The sequence below is a fragment of the Saccopteryx leptura genome, chromosome 3 (genome assembly GCF_036850995.1).
Source record: "Saccopteryx leptura isolate mSacLep1 chromosome 3, mSacLep1_pri_phased_curated, whole genome shotgun sequence".
Taxonomy (NCBI): domain Eukaryota; kingdom Metazoa; phylum Chordata; class Mammalia; order Chiroptera; family Emballonuridae; genus Saccopteryx; species Saccopteryx leptura.
This window is the reverse complement of record NC_089505.1, coordinates 190,612,053-190,636,435: the sequence shown is the minus strand read 5'-3', so window position 1 is coordinate 190,636,435 and position 24,383 is coordinate 190,612,053. Positions and strand designations below refer to the sequence as shown.

Genomic DNA, 24,383 nt, shown 5'->3' with positions numbered 1-24,383 from the left:
GACTTAAATAATATTGTCCCCATGAGCTCTTCCTAAGCTCTCTAATAAAGAATGCGCTTCAGACAATCAAAATATCATAAAATGAGCTTTGTGACAAAATCTGGTAATGACTGTTGAACATACTGAATTTAGAACTAACACTAAATGATCAGGTAATAGAGCTGTGTATGCAACTGCTATGTGCTTTTACAATATATAGACATAATGCAGTTAACAAAGCAGAGACGGGGAGAGTTTACCAAAAAGGAATAAACTGCTGATACACCTACCATATTTCCCATTGTATAAGATGCACATTTTTTGGAAAAATTTAGGATCTAAAAACTGGGTGCATCTTATACAGTGGTTGTAGATTTTTTTACTTGCATTTCTCGCTTTTTTGTGCTTGTTTTTGTGCTTATTGTTGAAGACAGTGATTCGTCATCAGACGCAGATGAGGACAAGCTAATGGATGGGAGTTTTGACAGTGATGAGGGGTTGTATGAATTTTATGATGAATAAAACTTGAGTTCAATAATTTTATGCAATACATTTTTTTCAAATTTCAAACCCCAAAATTAAGGTGCATCTTATACATGAGGATGTCTTATGCCTGGGGAAATACAGTAAAATGGAACCTCAAATGCATCTCGTTAAGTCTTCTTTTATTTCAGGAAAGGTTTTTTTGTATTACAATTATCAGTATTTGCCCTGTTTCATTACATAGGTTTCTTTTGGAGGGAACTCTAATTATGAGTGTGTATTGGATCTTCTTTGCCAAATGTCTATATCATTTGCTCACAAAACCTTTTTTTCCCTTTATTTGTTTATTTAAAATTTTCTTCCTTTCTGTGGGTATGTTGATTCTTCTGTTGCATTCAGTTTATATCTGATATTTTACTTTTTTCCTTTAATTCTTACGTGATGCAAATAAAAATACTATTTTCTCTCTCCTTTTTTTTTTTTTGTATTTTTCTGAAGTTGGAAACGGGGAGGCAGTCAGACAGACTCCCGCATGCGCCCGACCGGGATCCACCCCGGCATGTCCACCAGGGGGCGATGCTCTGCCCATCTGGGTCGTTGCTCGTTGCAACCAGGGCAGTTCTAGTGCCTGAGGCAGAGGCCACAGAGCCATCCTCAGCGCCCGGGCCAACTTTGCTCCAATGGAGCCTTGGCTGCGGGGAGGGGAAGAGAGAGACAGAGAGGAAGGAGAGGGGGAGGGGTGGAGAAGCAGATGGGCGCTTCTCCTGTGTGACCTGGCTGGGGAATCGAACCCAGGACTCCTGCTTGCCAGGCTGACGCTCTACCACTTAGCCAACCGGTCAGGGCTCTCTTTTTTAAGTTAAATATTGTAGAGTTCCTTTGAAAAAGGTCCACTGTAAGTTTCAAGTGTTAACTTGATTTATTTAGATTTCATTTTTTGATTTTTAGAGATAGGAGAGGAGAGAGAGAAAGAGGAGGGAGAAGCTGGAAGCATCAACTCATAGGAGTTGCTTCCTGTATATGCTTTGACTGGACAGGCCCAGGGTTTGGAACCAGCAACCTCAGTGTTCCAGGTCGACGCCTTATCTACTGCACCATGACAGGTCAGGCCTAAGTTATAACTCTTTTAAAGGAAAATGTTATCACTGAAAAATTGAACAGTACAATACACCCCAGTCTTCATAGTTTTTATAGGTACATGTCATTTGGTATGATAAATAGCACCTGTAAAGGTTATAAAATTGAAATTTGAAGCAGTTTCGTACTATCTTCTTTTCATGATTTATAGTTGCTGTTTTTCATTGTTCATTAATTTTGTAGGAACATGCTAAAAAGATAAGAGGATTTTAAATATGGATTGCAATGTAAAGAATAAATTTTATTAAACAAAAATTTTACCCTATTAGAGTCAAAATTATTTAGTGCTATAAGATGAAAAGTAGGATTTGTTTTATATACAAATTCTTTCTTATAGTTAGCAGTGTTATAGGCTACTTTAAAAAGTCAGGAAAACAAGTTATGTTTATTTGTTGTAATTAACTACAGATGAGATTAGTTGACAGTTTGGGGTTTTTTTAGATTTTATTTATTCATTTTTGGAGGGGGGGGAGAAGGGGAGGAAAGGGAAGGAGCAGGAAGCATCAACTCCCATATGTGCCTTGACCAGGCAAGCCCAGAGTTTTGAACCAGCAAACCTCAGCGTTCCAGGTCGATGTTTTATCCACTGTGCCACCGCAGGTCAGGCCGACAAGTGGCTTTATTTTTTTAAGGTTTTATTTATTGATTTTAGAGAGAGGAGAGAAAGAAAGGGGGGGGTTGAGAAGCATAAGCTTGCAGTAGTTGCTTCCTGTATGTGTGCCTTGACCAAGCAAGCCCAGGGTTTCAAACTGGCAACCTCAGTATTCCAGATTGACACTTTGTCCACTGTGCCACCACAGGTCAGGCTTATTAGGCAGTTTTTAGAGGAACTCTCAAACTAGTAGTATGCTTTTGTTCATCTTAGAGTTTTGTCTTCATTATTAATAGGAAAGAGAAATGAATAGGTACTTGAAACCATTTTAGTACACATAGTCAGGCCTTAATTTAGGGTATTGTATATTTATATAGCTCTTTGAGAGGTAATAGAAGAATTAAGTAGCTGACAGTTTGATGTACATTATTGTGGACTTTTCTAGATGGAAGAAGTAGAGCCTGTTAAAATTTTTGTTTTCTGTGCTCCTGCTTTGGGAGGAACAGGGCCAGGTTAGTATAGTATATAAACAAGTAGCTGCTTTGCTGTCAGTGTAGGATTATAATTGAGACAAAACTTTGTATCACAGACAAATCAAATGCTTTAGATTTGAATAGTAATCTTGAGAAAAAGAATTTTCATTTTCAGTTTCTTGAGTTGTAAATTATTACCTCAATTCTGTTGGCTCAAATAATCATCTAGGATTAGTACTTAATTTGTAATATTTTGGATACGCATATTATTGAATTTTATATATTAAAAGTGGCTGTTCTATGAATGTACGTGTTGTCTAGGGTATGGTGAAGTTGTGGCCACAGGAGGAAACAAGAACGGGGCTCAGAGGGAAGTTTATTACACTCACAGGTCCCAGAGAGGGGCACACATGTCACTCGGGGTCACAGGGGAAGCACAGGTGGCAGAAGACAGGATTGAAAGGAAGGCCTAGGACAGAGTGTGTGTTGGGGTTTTCGAGGGATAAGCAAGGCAGTCAGGGTAAACAGTTTAGGATTGGCATATTTGAGTAATTCCAGTGGGGTTTGGGCTGTAGGGCTGGTCTCTAGTTTTCTGGGATCTGAACCTGGGATGGTAGGCCAGGGAAATGCTGACTTGTGTGCATGTGTCTGTGAGGTAAATAAGGTGATGGCTGAGGCTGTTGACTTATAATTGATTGGTTTGTATATGAGAGAGATGTTCCTGGCCAAGACTTTTGCTATCTCTAAGAAAGGGCTAGCCTTGGGATGAGCAGTTTCCCCTGGCCTGAAAGCTTTTTAAGATATCTAAACATCATTTAAGATACAGCAAATAAAAAACATGACTAGTACAGTGATCACATAAAATTTTATCTGCTTACTTTGTCATAAAATTTTCAATGTGTTCATGATATTTTAGAACTATAGCTCTCTAGACAGTTGCTCTTTGTGTTTGCTTTTTTGTAAGTTCTTAAACCTTTTTGGTGATAGTTTTTTTTTCTTTTAACCCCTGAAATCTGTTTTGTTTTTTTTTTAAGAGAAAGAGAGAGACAGACAGAAAGGGAGAGAGATGAGAAGCATCAGTTCTTTGTGCAGCAACTTAGTTGTTCAGTGATTGCTTTCTCATTATGTGACTTGATGGGGGCGGAGACAGCCAAGCCAGTGACCCCTTGCTCAAACCAGTGACCTTGGGCTTAAAGCCAGCAATCCTGGGGTCATGTCTATGATCCATGCTCAAGCTGGTGACCTCGGGGATGTGAACCTGGGTCCTCAGCATCCCAGGCTGATATTTTAGCTACTGCACCACCGCCTGGTCAGGCTGAAATATGCATGTTTAAAAACCTGATTGAGCCTTATCAGGCAGTGCTGCAGTGGATAGAGTGTTGGACTGGGACACAGAGGACCCAGATTCGAAACCCCAAGGTTGCCAGCTTGAGCACGGGCTCATCTGGTTTGAGCAAGGCTCACCAGCTTGAACCCTAGGTTGCTGGCTTGAGTAAGGAGAGGTCATTAGATCTGCTGTAGCCGCCCCCCCCTCTCCCGTCAAGGCACATATAAGAGAGCAATCAGTGAACAACTAAGGTGCTACAATGAAGAATTGATGCTTCTCATCTCTCTCTGTCTCTGTCACAAAATAAAAAGAACAAAACCCAAAAAAACCGCCCTGGCCGGTTGGCTCAGCGGTAGAGTGTCGGCCTAGCGTGCGGAGGACCCGGGTTCGATTCCCGGCCAGGGCACACAGGAGAAGCGCCCATTTGCTTCTCCACCCCTCCGCCGCGCTTTCCTCTCTGTCTCTCTATTCCCCTCCCGCAGCCGAGGCTCCATTGGAGCAAAGATGGCCCGGGCGCTGGGGATGGCTCTGTGGCCTCTGCCTCAGGCGCTAGAGTGGCTCTGGTCGCAACATGGCGACGCCCAGGATGGGCAGAGCATCGCCCCCTGGTGGGCAGAGCGTCGCCCCATGGTGGGCGTGCCGGGTGGATCCCGGTCGGGCGCATGCGGGAGTCTGACTGTCTCTCCCTGTTTCCAGCTTCAGAAAAATGCAAAAAATTAAAAACAAACAAACAAAAAAACCAAGAAAACCTGATTGGAATATTTTCACAAGGACACCTGCAACTTTTGTTGAAATATTTTGGGTTTAATATTATGATTCACCAGTTGGGTATATATCAGTAGTTTACTTTTAATGTTTGAAAGTAGTTATATGTGCCTTCTTTCACATAAAAGAAGAAATTGGTGTATGTTCAAATCTTTAAATGTTTAGGATTGGTAGCTTGTAAGTAACAGATAACTGTCCTGTTTCTAGTTATTTTCCCCATAAGCAGTTTGCTGCAAGTATTTTTGCTGCAGAACTAATTAGCTACAAGGTAGTTTCGCCATCAAAGAAAGACCAAAAAAAGAAGGATGTTAGAAGAGACATAGTGAAATTTGAAAATTAGTTTCAAAATTAAAAAAACTTTATTGTAAAAAATGAAAATATATTGTTTTGGAAGTCTTTTGTTCATAGTATAAATTTTTTGCTTGTTTATTTGTTTCTTTTGGAATCACTTTTTTTCATTAACATTTCTTTCTTCATTAAAGAGGTGTCATTGTCCAACCAAAGAATTAATAATTATTGCTAACACTTCTGAATTAGTGGCTACCTCTTGTAGTTCCCATAGTTTGGTAAACTTTTGGTGTTGACAGGTAGGAGAAATGACTGCTCATAAAAGGATTTGCAAACTGATGTTATCATTTTGTAGTATTGTATACAATTTGGCTTTACATGTAGCTTTGCAGTTTGGCTTTATAGTTTGTTGTTATCCACTATTTAGATCACCAGGTTTATTCTCGTCACTGTATAGACCATTATGAGGACTGAGATTTATATTATATGACAAAAAAACAAGAGTATTGCGAAAACTTTGTCAATGGAGAAATGAAACCAATCGATAACTAACTTAAATACATTAAGTCTGCCAGATGTAAACCAAGCTGTCAACCAGTTATTTTATCTTTTATGGCAAAGTTGTCTAATGGCCAATTAATCATGTCACATCACCTTTTAGTGAGGATGCCATGCTGTAGAAATAAAAGATTTTATTTCCAAAGGTATTAAGTAATTTTCTTCAAATCCTGTAAGACAGAAAGATCCCTCTTGTACCTTGAGTAAGAAGAAACTTCAGAATTTGAATACTTAAACATCAAGCAAAGAATTTGATAGATGACCATATATACCCATTAGATCAGCGGTTCTCAACCTGTGGGTCGCGACCCCAGCAGGGTCGCTTAAAGCCATCGGAAAATACATAATGCATATCAGGTATTTACATTCTGAATCATAACTAGCAAAATTACAGTTATGAAGTAGCCACCAAAATTATTTTTTGGTTTGGGGTCACCGCAACATGAGGAACTGTATTGCGAGGTCACAGCATTAGAAAGGTTGAGAACCACTGAATTAGATGAATGCTTACTGAGAATCTAATATTTAGTATAATTTGAACTTTATTTCAGAATCAGTCATAAAACTGCTTTTGAATTTTAAATAAGGAACTGGTTGAATGAATAGTTTTTTATAAATTAAAAGCTAACTTCAATCCTATAGGACAAAAACATCCAGCTCACCACTGTTTTGAAATTGCTAAAAATTGAGTTATTTCTTATCTACACTCCATATTTACCCTTTTGGAAAACATTGTTTACATTTCCAACAACTGTACAAGCTTTTTTACAACATGCTTTCCCCTCATTATTATCTTATATCTTTATTTTATCTTTATTTCTTTTTTTCTGAACCTCTCCCTTTTTTTTTTTTTTTTTTTTTTTTTTTTACAGAGAGAGTCAGAGAGAGGGATAGACAGGGACAGAGAGAGATGAGAAGCATCAATCATTAGTTTTTCATTGCGCGTTGCAACACCTTAGTTGTTCATTGATTCCTTTCTCATATGTGCCTTGACCGCGGGCCTTCAGCAGACTGAGTAACCCCTTGCTGGAGCCAGTGACCTTGGGTTCAAGCTGGTGGGCTTTTGCTCAAACCAGATGAGCCCGTGCTCAAGCTGGCGACCTTGGGGTCTCGAACCTGGGTCCTTCCGCATCCCAGTCCGACGCTCAATCCACTGCGCCACCGCCTGGTCAGGCTGAACCTCTCCCTTTCTTTATCTCAGTTTTTCAGGTGTGTCTTTTTCTTCTCTCTGAAGAACTTCTTTTAATATTTCCTGCAAGGCAGGCCTAGTAGCAAAAAATTCCCCCAATTTTTGTTTATCTGATAAAAATCTTTATTTGTCCTTCACTTTTGAAGGAAAATTTCACTGGATAGCGAGGTTTGTGGTTTTATTTTAATACTCAGATAATTCATTCCAATCTCTTTGCTTGCATAGGTTCTAAAGAAGAGTCTGGTAACAGTTCTTATCCTTCTTTCATATAGGTAAAGTGTTTTTTGGATGGGTTTTTTGTTGTTATTTGTTAGTTTATTTCAGGATTTTCTGTTTAACTTTTGTAATTTATATATGGCAAGTCGAGGTGTTGATGTTTTTCTGTTTAACCTCTTTTGGTTTCTCGAAATTTTCTGAAATTTTGATTTAGAGCAGTGGTTCTCAACCTTGTGGGTCACGACCCCGGCGGGGTCACCTAAAGCCATCGGAAAATACATAATGCATATCAGGTATTTACATTCCGAATCATAACTGTAGCAAAATTACAGTTATGAAGTAGCCACCAAAATTATTTTTTGGTTTGGGGTCACCGCAGCATGAGGAACTGTATTGCGGGGTCACGTCATTAGAAAGGTTGAGAAGCACTGATTTAGAATCATTAATTTTGGAAAAATTCTGTTGTTATTACTTAAAATACTTGTTTCTTTCTTTTCTCCTTCTAGTATTGCCTGTATATGTATGTTACACCTTTTATAGTTGTCCCATGAGTTTTTGTATATTCTGTTCCCCTTTTTGTCCCCCCCCCTTTTTTTGGTATTTCAGCTTGGTATGTTTCCAGTAACAATACTTTACACTCACTGATTGCTTTCTCAGTTGTGTTTAGTCTAATGAGCCCATTGAAAGCATTCTTGATTTGTGTTAGTGCTTTTTATTTCTAGCATCTTGCTTTGATTTTTTCTTATAGCCAATAGCGTATAAATCAGTTATAAATTCTTAGTTTGATAATTCTAAAACATCTGCCATGTCTGAGTAGGTTATGATGCTTGCTTTGTCTCCTTAGAATGTAATTTGTCTTATCTTTTTTCATGCAGTCTATGTTTTTGTTGAAAATTGTATGATAGGAACTCAGGTAAATAGATCATTACTGTGAGGTTTTATAATTATCTGGCTAGGATTTATGCTGTGTTTAATGTTTCCTAGGTGTTTGTATTGTAGTAGGTGTCAGAGGCTTCATTTTCCTCTCATTCCCTTGTATTTACTTTTTTCTTCCCAGTTTTGGGTTTCCCTAGAAACTCCTTAAATAGAGTCATGTTTTGCAGCTCTCTCACTTGTCATCTGTTATCACACTGGAGCCCTGTTGATGTGATAAGGTACTGGGGAATGGGAGTGTGTTCTATAATCTTAAGATTACATCTCAGTTGTAGTGGATCAGCATCCCTGGGCTGTGATCTTTAGAAGAGTTTTAGTGTTTTACCCTGTCACCTTACTTTAGTCAGGAAAGCTGGCTGGGTCTTGAGTTGTCTGATTGTCCTTACTCTAGGTCAAATGAAGCTTTGATAAAGTAGTTTCCCTTAGAGGCAGGTCTTGGTTAAGGAGAATGGATTACTCTGGGCATACCCACTTTTCCTCTCCCCAAAACTAGAAGTTTATTTATTTTTCTGGTGATAATCTTGTAGAGCTCCTCAAAGTAAAACTCATGAAAATATGGAGGCTTAAGATGGGAAGGATTTTAAAACTCAAACTCCTTAAACACAACCTCCAGCAATTCATCAGTTACCTTTAAAGTGTTCCTACCAGTTATGTCTTAGAGCAGGGGTCCCCAAACTACGGGCTGCATGCGGCCCCCTAAGACCATTTATCCCGCCCCGCCACACTTCCAGAAGGGGAACCTCTTTCATTGGTGGTCAGTGAGAGGAGCACATTGACCATCTCATTAGCCAAAAGCAGGCCCATAGTTCCCATTGAAATACTGGTCACTTTGTTGATTTAAATTTACTTGTTCTTTATTTTAAATATTGTATTTGTTCCCATTTTGTTTTTTTACTTTAAAATAAGATATGTGTAGTGTGTATAGGGATTTGTTCATAGTTTTTTTATAGTCTGGCCCTCCAATGGTCTGAGGGACAGTGAACTGGTCCCCTGTGTAAAAAGTTTGGGGACCCCTGTCTTAGAGGCTCCGGCTCCTGGTAAGCTCTGATTATCTGTATTCACTTGTCCCTTCAATTTTCCTAAAGGCATTATGCCTTGTGAACTCAGTATTCTGATGACTTCTTAGAGTTGTTGGCTTGATCAGGTGGTGGCCCAGTGGATAGAGTATCAATCAGACTGGGATGCGAAGGACCCAGGTTTGAAACCCCAAGGTTGCTGGCTTGAGCATGGGATCATAGATATGATGACTTGAGCCCAAAGGTCACTGGCTTGAAGCCCATGGTCACTGGCTTGAGCCCAAGGTCTCTGGCTAGAGAGCAAGGAGTCATTTGCTCTGCTGTAGCCCATCGCTCCCCCCCATCAAAGCACATATGAGAAAGCAGTCAGTGAACAACTAAGGTGCCGCAACGAAGAATTGATACTTCTCATCTTTCTCCCTTCCTGTCTGTCCCTCTTTCTGTCCCTGTCACACACACACACACACAAAAAAAAAAAGAATTGATTTTCAATTTGTCATTGTTGCGAGGATAAGAGTGACAAAATCCAAACTCCTGTATGTTCTAGTGCTGAAACCAGAAGTCTTCTTGTTTGTTTTATTGACAATGAGAGATTTATTGAAGTTTCATTGAGACATAATTCACATGCCATTAAAAATTTACAATACATTTTGGTTAATTTTTAGTGTATCACAGAATTGTGCAACCCTTACCACTGTTTAATTTTAGAACATTTTCATCACCTGAAAAAGAAATTGCTTCTCCCAGCCATAGGCAACCATTTACCTATTTTGTTTTTATAAATTTGTCTATACTAGAATTTCAAAGAAATGGAATCTTATAATAGGTGACCTTTTGTTTTTGACTTACCTTTTTATGTTTTTGAAGTTCATTCATGTTCACAAAAATTAGGGGATAAAATATTTATCAGCAACCCTTTACCCATTGTTGCCAAATAATGTTCCATTGTAAGGATATATCACATTTTGTTTACCTATTCATCAGTACCTATTATGAATAATGCTGATGCAAACAATAGTGTAGAAATTTTGTGTGGATTTTCTTTTTCTTTTTTTATATAAGTGAGAGGAGGGGAGATAGACAGACTCCCACATGCTCCCCGATCAGGATCCACCCAGCAACCCTGTCTATAATTTCTTTTATTTTTGTTTGTTTGCTTTTATTTTTTTGTTTCCCCCAGAGACAGAGAGTCAGAGAGAGGGATAGACAGGGACAGACAGACAGGAGCGGAGAGATGAGAAGCATCAATCATTAGTTTTTCGTTGCACATTGCGACACCTTAGTTGTTCATTGGTTGCTTTCTCATATGTGCCTTGACCGTGGGCCTTCAGCAGACCGAGTAACCCAGGGGTCCCCAAACTTTTTTCACAGGGTGCCAGTTCACTGTCCCTCAGACTGTTGGAGGGCCAGACTATAAAAAAAACTATGAACAAATCCCTATGCACACTGCACATATCTTATTTTAAAGTAAAAAAACAAAACGGGAACAAATACAATATTTAAAATAAAGAACAAGTAAATTTAAATCAACAAACTGACCAGTATTTCAATGGGAACTATGCTCCTCTCGCTGACCACCAATGAAAGAGGTGCCCCTTCTGGAAGTGCGACGGGGGCTGGATAAATGGCCTTAGGGGGCCGCATGCGGCCCGCGGGCCGTAGTTTGGGGACCCCTGGAGTAACCCCTTGCTCAAGCCAGTGACCTTGGGCTCAAGCTGGTAAACCTTGCTTAAACCAGATGAGCCGTGCTCAAGCTGGTGACCTCAGGGTCTCGAACCTGGGTCCTCGGCATCCCAGTCCGATGCTCTATCCACTGTGCCACCGCCTGGTCAGGCTATAATTTCTTTATAAAGTTTAGATATTAAGCCCTTATCAGATGTATCTTTGGCAAATATGTTTTTCCATTGAGTGGGTTGTCTTTTCATTTTGTTGATGATTTCCTTTGCTATGCAAAAACTTTTTAGTTTGATATAGTTCCATTTGTTCATTTTTTCTTTTGTTTTCCTTGCCCAAGGAGGTATATCAGAAAAATACTGCATCAAAAAATATTTGAGATTTACTGCCTGTGTTTTCTAGAGTTTTTATGGTTTCAATTCTGATATTAAAGTCTTTAAGCCATTTTAAGTTTATTCTTGTGTATTCTGTAAGAAGGTAGTATAGTTGCATTTTTTTGCACATACCTGTTCAATATTCTTAGCACCATTTATGAATAGACTGTCTTTACTCCATTGTATGTTCTTGACTCCTTTGTCAAATATTAGTTGTCTATATAGGCATGGGTTTATTTCTGGGCTCTTTATCTGTTCCATTTATCGATATATCTGTTTTTATGCCAGTACCATGTTGTTTCGATTACTATGACCTTTTGGTATAGCTTTTTTATTTTTATTTTTTATTTATTTTGACAGGGTGGGGGGACAGATAGAGACAGACAGCCAGAAAGGGAGAAAGATTAGAACCATCAGTTCTTCATTGTGGCACCTTAATTGTTAATTGTTCTTTGCTTTCTCATATGTGCCTTGACCAGAGGTGGGCTACAGTAGAGCAAGTGACCCTTTGCTCAAGCCAGCGACCTTGGGCTCAGGCCAGTGACCTTAGGTTCAAACCAGCGACCTTTGAGCTCACGCTAATGACCTTGAGGTCATGTCTATGATCCCATACTTAAGCTGGTGAGCCCACCCTCAAGTGGCGACCTCGGGGTCTCGAACCTGGGCCCTCTGCATCCCAGTTCGATGCTCTATCCACTGTGCCACCGCCTGGTCAGTCTGTAGTATAGTTTGATAGCATGATTTCTCTTTTTTTCTTAAGATTGCTGTGGCTATTCAGGGTCTTTGTGGTTTCATATAAATTATAGGAATATTTGTTCTAGTTCTGTGATGACATTGGTGTCTTGATAGGAATTGTATTGAATCTATAGATTGCTTTGGGTAGTATGGTCGTTTTAATGATGTTAATTCTTCCTCCATGAACACAGTATGTTTCCACTTATTTGTATATTCATTTTTCCTCCCTCCCTCCCTCCCTCCTTCCCTCCCTCCCTTCTTTCCACAGAGAGAGGGACAGACAGAAAGGAAGGGAGAGAGAGGAGAAGCATCAATTCTTTGTTGCGGTATCTTAGTTGTACATTGATTGCTTTCTCATGTGTGTCTTGACTGGGGGGGCTACAGCAGAGTGAATGACCCCTTGCTCAAGCCAGTGACCTTGGGCTTCAGACCAGCAACTGTGGGGTTGTGTCTGTGATCCCATGCTCAAGCCAGCGACCTCTGGGTTTCAAACCTGGGTCCTTTGTGTCCCAGTCTGACGCTCTGTCCACTGTGCCTCTGCCTGGTCAGGCTTCAGTTTCTTTCATTAGTGTCTTATAATTTTGGGGGTACAAATCTTTTATGTCTTTGGTTAAATTTATTCTTTGTACTTTGTTTTTTTGGGTTTTTTTTCAGAGATAGAAAGTCAGAAAGAGGGATAGATAGGGACAGACAGGAATGAAGAGAGATGAGAAGCATCAATCTTAGTTTTTCGTTGCAACACCTTAGTTGTTCATTGATTGCTCTCTCGTATGTGCCTTGACCGTGGGCCTTCAGCAGACTGAGTAACCCCTTGCTTGAGCCAACGACCTTGGGTCCAAGTTGGTGAGCTTTGCTCAAACCAGATGAGCCTGCGCTCATGCTGGCGACCTTGGGGTCTCAAATCTGGGTCCTCCGAATCTCAGTCCGATGGTCTATGCACTGCGCCACCACCTGGTCAGGCTGTACTTTAGTTTTTTGATGTAATCATAAATGGGATTGTTTTCTTGGTTATCTTTTTGATACTCTATTATTGGTGTATAAAAGTACAACTGAATTATGGATATTTATTTTGTATTCTGCTATTTTAATGAATTCACTTACCAGTTCTAGTAGTTTATTGGTGGTATCTTTGGGGTTCTCTATCAATATCATTTCATCTGCAAATAATGAGTTTTACCTATTCTTTACCTATTCTTTTCCAATTTAGATACCTTTTATTTCTTCTTTTTTTTTTTTTTTTAAATTATTTTTATTGTACTTATTCATTTCATAGAAGAGAGAGAGAGAGAGAGAGAGAGAGAGAGAGAGAAGTGGGAGGAGCAGGAAGCATCAACTCCCATATGTGCCTTGACCAGGCAAGCCCAGGGTTTCAAACCTGCGACCTCAGCATTCCAGGTCAAGGCTTTATCCACTGCGCCACCACAGGTCAGGCAATTTCTTCTTGTTTGATTGCTATGGCTAGGACTTCCAATATTATGTTGAATAAAAATGGTGAAAGTAGACATCCTTTCTTGTTTTCAGTCTTAAGAAAACACTTGTAGTTTTCACCATTTGAGTATGACCTTGGCTGTGGGTTTGTCATATGTGGCCTTTATTATATTGAGGTATGTTCCTTTTACTCCAACTTTGCTGAGAGGTTTTATCATAAATGGGTGCTGGATTTTGTCAAATGCTTTTTCTGCATCTGTTGATATGATTATGTGATTTTTATCTTTTATTTATTTTTTATATGGTGTATCACATTGACCTGTGGATATTGTACCAGTGTTATATCCCAGGAATAAATTACAACTGATCATTTTGTATAATTTTTTTAATGTATTGCTGAATTTGGTTGACTGATATTTTGTTGTGGATTTTTAGCATCTATGTTCATCAGGGGTATTGATGTATAATTTTCTTTTTTTGTAGTGTCTTAATCTGGTTTTGGAATTCAGATAATGCCAACCTCCTACAATGAGCTTGGGAGTCTTGCCTCCTCTTGAATTTGTCTGGAGTAGTTTGAGAAGAATTAGGTGTTAGTTCTTTGAATATTTATTAAAATTCTGTGAAGCTATCTGGGCCAGGACTGTTGTTTATAGTTTTTTGATTACTGCTTCTCGTTCATTAGTTGTAACCTGTCTATTCAAGTTCTCTAATTTTTTTCTTATTCATTTGGGGAAGAATGTATCTTTCTAAAAATCTATCCATTTTGTCCGAATATCCAATTTGTTGTTATGTATGTAGTTGTTTGTAATATTTTCTTAAAATTCTTTGCATTTCTTTGATATCAGTTGTTACTTCTCTTTCTCATTTTATTTATATTGGTACTCTTTCTTTCTTGATGAGTCTGGTTAAATATTTATCATTCTTGTTTATCTTTTTTGAGAATTGGCTCTTGGTTTTATTGATTTTTTTGTATTTGTTTTTAGACTCGATATAATTTATTTCTGCTCTGATTGTTACTTCCTTTTCTTTAACTCACTTTAGGCTTTATTTGTGTTTGTTTTTCCTAGTTCTTTTAAGTGTAAAGTTGTTTATTTAAGATTTTTCTTATTTCTTGAAGTAGGCCTATAATGCTATGAATTTTCCTCTTAGGATTGTTTTTGCTGTGTTCCATAGATTTTGGGTTTTTAGCGTCTCATTTTAGTTGTTTCAAAATACCTTTAGGTTGGATTGGATACATGTCTTCTTTTTCTTATGAGTGGAATTGCTGGTTCTTGGGGTAGGTATATGTTCAGTCTTATGAGAAACTGCCAGCCATTTTTGCAAATGATTGTACCATTCTAAATTGCCAACAATGTATGAAAGTTCTTACTGTCCATATTCTTGTCAACACTGATATTGTCAGTCCTATAAATATTAAACATTCTCCTGAGTGTTTAGTGCTACCTTTGTGGTTTTAATTTGCATTTCCCTCTTGTGCTTCTTGGCCATCTTTAATGTCTTACTTTGTGAAGTGTCTAATATATCTTTTGTCCATTTAGAAAATTGGATTGTCTTAATGTCTTTTGAGAAGTTTTTAATTTTGGTGAAGTCTAAGTTATATGTTTATTATCTTACAGTTCTTGCTTTCTGTGTTCTAATAAATCTTTATTTTATCTCCATACAATTAGGATATTTTTATGTTTTCTTTTTGTATTTTTCCAAACTTAGAAGCTGGGAGGCAGTCAGACAGATTCCTGCATGTGCCCGACTGGGGTCCACCTGGCATACCCACCAGGCGGTGATGCTCTGCCCATCTGGGGCGTTGATCCATTGCGGCCAAAGCCATTCTAGCACCTGAGGTGGAGGCCATGGAGTCATCCTCAGCACCGGAGACCAATGAACCCTTGGCTGTGGGAGGAGAAAAGAGGTAGAGAGGAAGGAGAGGGGGAAGGGTAGAGAAGCAAATGGATGCTTCTCCTGTGTGCCCTGACCTGGAATTGAACCCGGGACTTCCACACACCAGGCTGACACTCTACCACTGAGCCAACTGACTGGGGCAGGATATTTTTATGTTTCATTTTAGAAGGTTTATAGTTGTAACTTTAATATTTAGGAATTTGATTCATCTTCAGTTGACTCTGTGTGAGGTGGAGATTAATGTTTGTTTTTTTCCCCATATTTATATTCATTCTGTCACTATTGTTAGAAGAGTATTTCTAACCCTTTGGATTTGGCCCCTATTATACATTATTAAGTGACTATAGGTTTGGATCTCTTCTTGGGCTCTTTCTTAATTCATTCTCTTGATCATTATGCCAGTGTCATATTTTATTGATTGCTCAGTTTTATGGTAAATGTTGAGGTCAGATTGTGTAAGTCCTACAATTAGATTCTTTTTCAAGCTTCCTTTGAATATTTTAGATCTTGTACATTTCTGTATAAATGTTACACTCAGCTTGCCAGTTTTTACAAAACCTTCTATTATGATTATGATTTGGATTGCATTGATTCTAAAGATCAGTTTGAAGAGAATTGCAGCCTTAATAATGAGTCTTTCAATCCATAAACATGCTATAGCTTTCCAATTATTTACATCTTCTTTAATTTTCCTTTACAATATTTGGTAATTTTTAATAGAGGTCTTGCGTGTCTTTTGTTCAATTCTTAAGTGTTTTCTGTTTTCTGTTATTGTAGTACTTGTTTTAGAAATTTTATTTTCCTAGTGATTACCTCAGTACATACAAATACAGTAGATTTTTGTATAGTAATATTGTATCCTGCAGCCTTATTAAATTTTACTTGTTAAGGCCTGACCTGTGGTGGTGCAGTGGATAAAGCGTCGACCTGGAAATGCTGAGGTCGCCGGTTCAAAACCCTGGGCTTACCTGGTCAAGGCACATATGGGAGTTGATGCTTCCAGCTTCTCTCTCTCTCTCTCCTCTCTCTCTCTCTCTCCCTCCCTCTCCTTTCTAAAATGAATAAATAAATAATTAAAAAAAAATTTTACTTGTTAAGTTCACTGATTATTGTGTAGATTTATTTTAAGTGAGAGGAGGGGAGATAGAGACTCCCGCATGCACCCTGATAGGATCCATATGGCAATACCTATCTGGGGTTGATGCACAACCGAGCTATCCTCAGCACCTGAGGCTGACTCTTGAACCAGTTGAGCCACTTGGCTGTGAGAGGGGGGAGAAAGTGAGGATCAAATCTGAGACACTGCACGCTGGGCTGTTGCTCTATCCACTGAGCTAACCGGACAAGGCCTGTAGATTTTTAAAAGAATTTTTAAGAAATTATTTTAATTTATTTTTTTGACAGAGAGAGAGTCAGAGAGGGACAGATAGGGACAGACAGGAAGGGAGAGAGATGAGAAGCATCAATTCTTCATTGCAACTCCTTAGTTGTTCAGTGATTGCTTTCTCATTTGTGCCTTGACCCGGGGGCTACAGCAGAGTGAGTGACCCCTTGCTCAAGCCAGCAACCTTGGGCTTCAAGCCAGTGACCATGGGGTCCCATCTGTGATCCCCCGCTCAAGCCAGAGACCCCTCGCTCAAGCTGGTGAGCCCTCTCTCAAGCCAGATGAGCCCATACTCAAGCTGGTGACCTTGGGGTTTCGAACCTGGATCTTCTGTGTCCCATTTCAATGCTGTATTTGACTGTGCCACCGCCAGGTCAGGTAGGTTTTTAAGACTTTTAAAATAAATTTGTAAATAGTCAAATAAAATTATTATCCTTTAAGATAATAAATACCTTAAAGGATATTTCCCTTAATATATAATACCTTGTGTTGGCATGGGTCCCTACTTCCCTTTCAGTGCTTCTTGAATCTATAAAAAAATTTTTTTCCTCCCACAAAATTAAGTTGCCCCTTTCTCTCTTTCTCTCTGTATGAAACTCTGATTACATGTCTGTTAGACCTTCTGATACTGGCCCAAAGGCCTTTTCCCCCCTTGAATATTTTTTCTCTGTGTTCTTCAGATTGGTTTTGTCTTCGTGTTCTCCTAGTTTCATAATTTAAGCATCTCATGTTTAGGTCAGTTGTGTGAATTTGCTAAAACACTTTTAGAAAACTCTTCATAGGTACCCTATCTACATCAGTGGTTTTCAACCGCTCGTCCACCAGTAATTTTGTCCTGGTCTGCAAAAGCGTTAACTACCCTGATGTTGTATAAAGATTGTAGAGTCTGTAGTCATTGGGTCTATAATCTTCATACAACATCAGGTGGTTAACTCTTTAGTGGACTAGTTACCCTACAATACTTATTAGTGTAATTTTATTAAGGATTTCAGATGTTTTATATAAATTTGACACTTTTTCCAAATATATATCCATGTTCTTTAGTGTGGATATGGGGTTAGGATTTGTACTTTGTTTTTTGAAACACATTTGTCTCATATTTAACTTTTTTTTTTCTTCCATAATAGACTTTCTGTCAGAAGTCTAAATCCTAAGGATTTATGTGTTGATAAGTTGGAAAAGATTTTATTGTTGTTAGTAGAAGGCATAGTTATTACCAATTTGGGTGTGTTTATGAATGATTATTGGAATTTGCTATGATCTGGGTTTTATTGTTGCTTAATATTACCCTTTTTTCTATTTAATGAATTGCAATAACTTTTTTTGTACCAACCCTTTGAATTTCATTGTGGGCTTAGTTCTGATAATAATTTGAGTGTTAAGTAATTTATACATTTTTGACTATGATAACCTGCTATTCTTCTTTTCTTATTTTTAAACAGTTACATGGGAATTGGTCTTTCTGCTCAAGGTGTGAACATGAATAGACTACCAGGTACAGTTGTAATATGAACTAGAGTGTATATATAGTCTCCATAGTCTTTGTGGCTAAAATTTTCAGTTAATAATTTGAAATAGCTAAGTATTTTGATTTTTCTGTACTTTTAATCACCTATATTTTGAGTTCAGAGTGGAAACTGAGTTTTTAAAGAAATTTAACTTTATACTATTTGGCAAAACTTATATATACCGTACATTTTTTGTTTTGTTGCCTGTTTTTGATTTTCGGTATTTTTAACTTCTAGTATGCAGTTATATCAATTTTAATTTTTTATTTTATTTATTTATTTTTTTTGGAGACAAGATAGAGGGATGGATAGGGACAGACAGGAAGGGAGAGAGATGAGAAGCATCAATTATCAGTTTTTCGTTGCAACACCTTAGTTCATTGATTGCTTTCTCATATGTGCCTTGGCCCTGGGACTACAGCAGACCAAGTAGCCCTTGCTCGAACCAGCGACCTTGGGTCCAAGCTGGTGAGCCTTGCTCAAACTAGATGAGCCTGCACTCAAGCTGGCGACCTTGGGGTCTCAAACCTTGGTTCTCCGCATCCCAGTCTGATGCTCTATCCATTGTGCTACCGCCTGGTCAGGCCTCAACTTAAAATATTTTAATGTGGTTGGTTCTGTTTGCTACCCAATGCATTCTTAGCCGGTAACCCATTTTCAGTTCAGTATTCTGGGAATGTAGGCCTGATGTTAAAAGTAAACTAAAAAAGGTCTGAATTCATATGACAGAACTATTTCTCAAAACCATTAATCAGATGGGAGTGATACTTTAATTTGGAAGGAAACTTTTTGAGAATAGAAAGCAAAATAGAAAACTATATTTTATATTAAAGTGTATGTGTGTATAAAAACCAGTCAAAATAAAATTTCTTTGGTCTATTAGCAAAGAAAATAGCATGAAAAATGTATCTTTCTTTTTTTTCTGGTAGGAGTCTCTCTGTTTGATACAAGTTTTAAGGTTCTGTGAGGTGAATTTATTTTCCTTAATGTTGTAGACAGTATTTTAATAACATAGAAATTATGTAGTATAATTGTGGAGAATTTAAATGTACATTTGGGGATTTTATCTTTGTGTGTCATCTGTTGTACTATTCTTGTTTATTTGATCATAATCTTAGTGACTACCTGTAGCACAGAGAAATTTGACATTTCATTATAAATATATTGGAACTTTCTCTTTAGGCTGGGATAAACATTCATATGGTTATCATGGGGATGATGGACATTCATTTTGTTCTTCTGGAACGGGACAACCTTATGGACCAACTTTTACGACTGGTGATGTCATTGGCTGTTGTGTTAACCTTATCAACAATACCTGCTTCTACACTAAGAATGGACATAGTTTAGGTACTAAGACAATGTTTTGCATGTAAAATAACCAAATATTGTGATTATTGTACTTAAATCGTGGTAGTCATACTTATTATGTAATTTTCCTTTATAAATAGATGCTTCTAGGAATTATTTCTTTGTTCCTTCCAGGTGAAAATTGAGAAAATGATAAAAAATAAATTGTATTCTGTGAAGGCCACATTGCATCACATGTATAGGAATAACTTTAGAAATATTTCCACGCTCAGATATTTATTTTAGTAATAGAAGTGCTAAGTGTTTTCTGCTCTGCTTTGAATAAAACCTTTCATGTGTGATTCAGTCTCTAGGTTAACAGGTGCTAAGAAAAAGAGGCTGTCAGTTTTTAGTCCAGTATGGAATGAAATAACAAAGGAAGGAAAAATGATGCTACCAAGCAATGAAGGACATTGACGCACGTAAAGGTCATGCCTGGTAACAAAGATTGATAAGGATAGTGACTATAAGTTAGTTCTGCAGAAAGGATCAGAATTAAAACAAACAAATAAAAGCAAAACTAATAATACAAGACAGATGACTAGTAAAGAACAGTATAGATTAATGAAAACATAAAGATATCTATCCATTTTTAACACTAATAGAAAATTAGGGTTTTCACTTAAATATGAGCTCATAATGCTGAAATTTAAAAGTATATATGGTTGTTATACTCTTTGTTTTTCTTTTTCTTTTTTTTAAAGTGAAAGAGAGACAGGGACAGACAGGCAGGAATGTAGAGAGATGAGAAACATTAACTCGTAGTTGTGGCACTTTAGTTGTTCGTTGATTGCTTTTTCATATGTGCCTTGACCAGGGGACTTCAGCTGAGCCAGTGACACCTTGCTTAAGCCAGCGACCCCAGGCTCAAGCCAGCAACTATGGGGTCATGTCTATGATCCCACGCTCAAGCCAGTGAGCCTGCACCCAAGCCAGCAACCTTGGGGTTTTGAACCTGGGTCCTCAATATCCCAGGCTAACGCTCTATCCACTTCACCACCGCCTAGTCAGGCTAGATTTTGTTATTTGAATTGTGGAAAGTATAAAGGATGGTGAGACTGATGCTTTAAAAATGAAAAGATTCCACATAACTTCTACTGTTTGAAATGTAATTGATGGATAGCAAATATTTCTGATGAGATAAAGTAAAAGGCAAAAACTAAGTAAACCCAGAAGGCAGAGATTTCAGTTTGCTTATAAACAGTATTTAAATTAGACTGCAGATAGTATGCTTAGACATTTTATAGCTGTTCTTTGATATAACACAAAAACTATTCTCTCTGGGTCCTGACCAGTTGGCTTCGGTGATAGAGCATCTACCAAGCGTGTGGATATCCCAGGTTCAATTCTTGGTCAGGGCACACAGGAGAATCAACCATCTGCTTCTTCACCCCTCCCCTTTCCCCTTCTCTCTTTCTCTCTTCTCCTCTTGCAGCCATGGCTTGAGCACATTGGCCCTGGGCACTGAGGATGGCTCTGTGGAGCTTCCACTTCAGATGCTAAAAATAGCTTGGTTATGAGCACTGGCCCCAGACAGGGTTGCCAGGTGGATCCCGGCTGCGGTGCATGTGGGAATCTGTCTCTCTGTCTCCTCTCCTCTCACTTGGAAAAGAAGAAAAACAAACAAACAAAAAAACTATTTTTTTCTATCATTTCTTGTAGAAGATTATAAATTTCTAGCTGCAATGGTAATAGTTATTTTTTCTTAGTGTCCAGCCTACTTCTAATATAATGTTAGTGTCTTTTCCATATTATGTTTGGCTTAAAACTTTTCATTCTGCTTATTAATATTGATTCTGAAGTCCTGTGTTATCTGATATATTGTCACAAGTCTACAAAAGATTCTTGTTCAATGGGTGACCCTTGAACAACACAGGTTTGAACTGCATGGATCCACTTATATGTGGATTTTTTTCAGTAAATAACGTACAGTACTATAAATGTATTTTCCTTATGATTTTCTTAATAACATTTTCTTTTCTTTAGCTTTATTGTGAGAATACATGATATAATACATATAACATACAAAATGTGTGTTAATTGACTAGGTTATCAGTCAGGCTCTGGTCAAAAGGAGGCTGTTAGTAGTTAAACTTTTGGGAGGAGTCGTAAGTCGTGTGTGGATTTTCAACTGGACAGGATCCAGCACCTTACCCCTGCTTTGTTCAGGTTTCAACTGTATTTTTAGTACTGTAAGAATATTAAGGATGCCTAGCAAATTTTATGTGTATTTGTAATTTGATTGTTGTGGCTAACTGGTTTCTAGGAGGATTCAGCCCCTTCCATTTGTTGTTGCTGTTCTGGCTTTGACTTGTCCAAGTAGTTAACTGGGATAGTCTCGGTTGGCTCGGCTGCTAATGACATTTAATATCTTAAACCAGGAAAAATCTGTTGGGCATGAACTTTGGTTCAGAAATAAAGAAGACATTTTAAAAGTTAAAATTAGCCTTTTTATAGTTTTTTAAACTTTATTCCTGAGAAGAAAATTTATTTGTGAAGATGTAATTGATTTTTGATTAGATTTTCACAGATATTTAAATTGAAATTATCTCCTGAATAAGAAAACTATCTCTAAAATGTGGGATTTTCTAAGGGTACCTAATGTGAGAATTAAATTCAAATTTTAAGTACATTTGAAACATTTGGCATTATTCATAAATTAAGAAATACATACTGCTTACAAAAATTAGGGGATATTTTATAGCTTCATATTAATTTTTAAATATCCCCTAATTTTTGTGAGCAGTATATTATTAGGCACATAGAGGGGCAGCATAACAGTTGTTAATATGGGTTCTTTAATTGCCTGGCTTTGTCTCTTGGTTTAAGCCATGTGACCTTATGCAAATTAATTACTATTTCTGTGCTTCAGTTTGTAAACTAGGATCGCTATAATACCTACCTCACTAGGGTTCTTAGACTAAACTGAAATGACTCGTGCAATTCTTAGGTGATCACGTCACACATATAGTGAGTACACAGTAGTGAGTTGTTTATTCTCATTGTTTGACAGACTGGGCTAGGAGACAGGGATGCAATGGTAAACATTGGCGAGCATAATTATTCCTTTAGAATTGAGGTCACCCTGGTCCAAATTGGTCTGTCTGTTTTTTAAGTAAAGTTTTATTGCAATGCAGCCACATCTGTATTTATGTACTTTGTATGGCTGCTTTCCTGTGACAGAGACCATGTGGCTTAGAGAGCAGAAAATACTTACTCTCTGCCACTTTATAGGAGAAATGTGCTTACCTCTCGTCCTGATTCTAGCATCTAGAAGATAAAATACTATGTTACTGTTCCTTTGTACTTCCTAAACAGATAATTTTTACCTATAAGCTGATATGTCTTTGGTTTCTGTCTCATAAAGGTTTTAAAAATATGTATTTATTTACCGTAAATGGTGAAATAGAAAGGTTTTTATGTGAGAAAATAATTAAAGGAGAAATATTTCAAAATCTAGGTTAATTTAACTTGAAATGTTTACTTTGTTTTAATGAATATCATGCATCAATTGAAGATCACTTTTCAAAAAGGCTTTAGACAAATCAGGAAATTAGAAATATAAAAAACTTGCTTTCTGTGTATATAAATAATTATACCAGCTTGTTAAACTGGCATCTTTTTGTGGTCTCTATGTATAGATTATGGTAGCTATATTTGGCAGTGGTTAAAAGTGTTAATCTATGAAATTAATTTGGAGTTTTTACTAGAATTGTCAGTAGAGAGGGAAGATTTAAGTAATTAATTGCAGAAAGGAATTTTTTACTGAAGCAGTTAACTTTTATTTTTTTGTGACAGAGACAGAGAGGGACAGATACAGACAGACAGGCGGGAAGAGAGAGAGATAGGAGCATCAATTCTTTGTTGCAGCACCTTAGTTGTTCATTGATTGCTTTCTCATATGTGCCTTGACCGGGGGGGGGGGGGGGGGGCTACAGCAGACAGAGTGACCCCTTGTTCAGGCCAGCGACCTTGGGCTCAAACTGGTGAGCCTTGTTCAAACCAAATGAGCTTGCGCTCAAGCTGGCAACCTCGGGGTTTCGAACCTGGGTTCTCCATGTCCCAGTCCAACACTCTATCCACTGCACCACCACCTGTTCAAGCTGAAACAATATAACTTAGGCAATTTTGTTGCAAATAGACATCTTTGAGGAAAAGAATTGATTAGGCTATTTTATGGCAAAAGTTTATTTTCTGTGGAAGTTTTCTGAAATTTTTAGAATTTTTATTAAAAAAATTTTTTTTTGTTTATTGATTTTAGAGAGAGAAGAAAGGAGAGACAGTGATTTATTGTTCTACTTATTAATGCATTCATTGGTTGATTCTTGTGTGTGCCCTGACTGGGGATCAAATTCACAACCTTGGTGTATCAGGACAACGCTCTAACCAGCTGAGCTCCCTGGCTAGTGCTAGTATAATTTTTCTTATTTATTTGGCCCACACTTTGCTTTATATTTATGAATGAAGCTAAAAGTAATCAGAATATTTTACCTGGTGGCAGGAGAGGACCTTCAGCCTTGCTTTACAAGCCAACGTGAATTTACTAGTTTTTAAAAGGACTTTAACTACAATACAAAGCACTGTTTTAACACATTTGTTTTAAAAAATACATCATAGAGATTTTATAGTCAGTTTGTCTTTTAACTTCAGTACTTGAAAAAGAGTCAGATAGTTTTCTGATGGTACAACACAATTACAGAGTCATAGAATCTTAAGTGGGAACAATTTAACAAAATGTCCTCACTTTTCAGATGATGACCAACACTGTAGGGATAGTGCTGGTGTGGTCTTTGTTTTGTTTCAATGTGTGTTTAGACTGGAAGATTTGAGGTTAACTGATTTACCAACATCACCTCTCCCATTTTTCTAGAACTCAGTCTTTTTAAATATATGAATGAGGGCCTATAGAGACACTGGTTTATCTTATTTTCAGCTAAGTAATATATTTTAATATTTGAAGGGAGATTATTAAATCATCACTTAGGGATGCCAGTAGACTTATTCTGTTGACACTAACACTGTTCCAAGTGTATTTGGAACATGACTGTATTGAAATTACTACTATTAGAATTCATTTA

The 24,383-nt window shown here is 37.7% G+C and overlaps 1 protein-coding gene across 1 annotated transcript in view; it reads left to right on the top strand.

The window, feature by feature from the left end:
* The window catches only part of RANBP9 (RAN binding protein 9), a 92,802-nt gene that overhangs the window by 26,611 nt on the left and 41,808 nt on the right, over positions 1-24,383 (top strand). The window contains exons 3-4 of the mRNA XM_066377088.1: positions 17,890-17,942; positions 19,138-19,305. Of these exons, the coding sequence (XP_066233185.1) occupies positions 17,890-17,942; positions 19,138-19,305 (221 nt within the window). The remainder of the gene's footprint in view (positions 1-17,889; positions 17,943-19,137; positions 19,306-24,383) is intronic.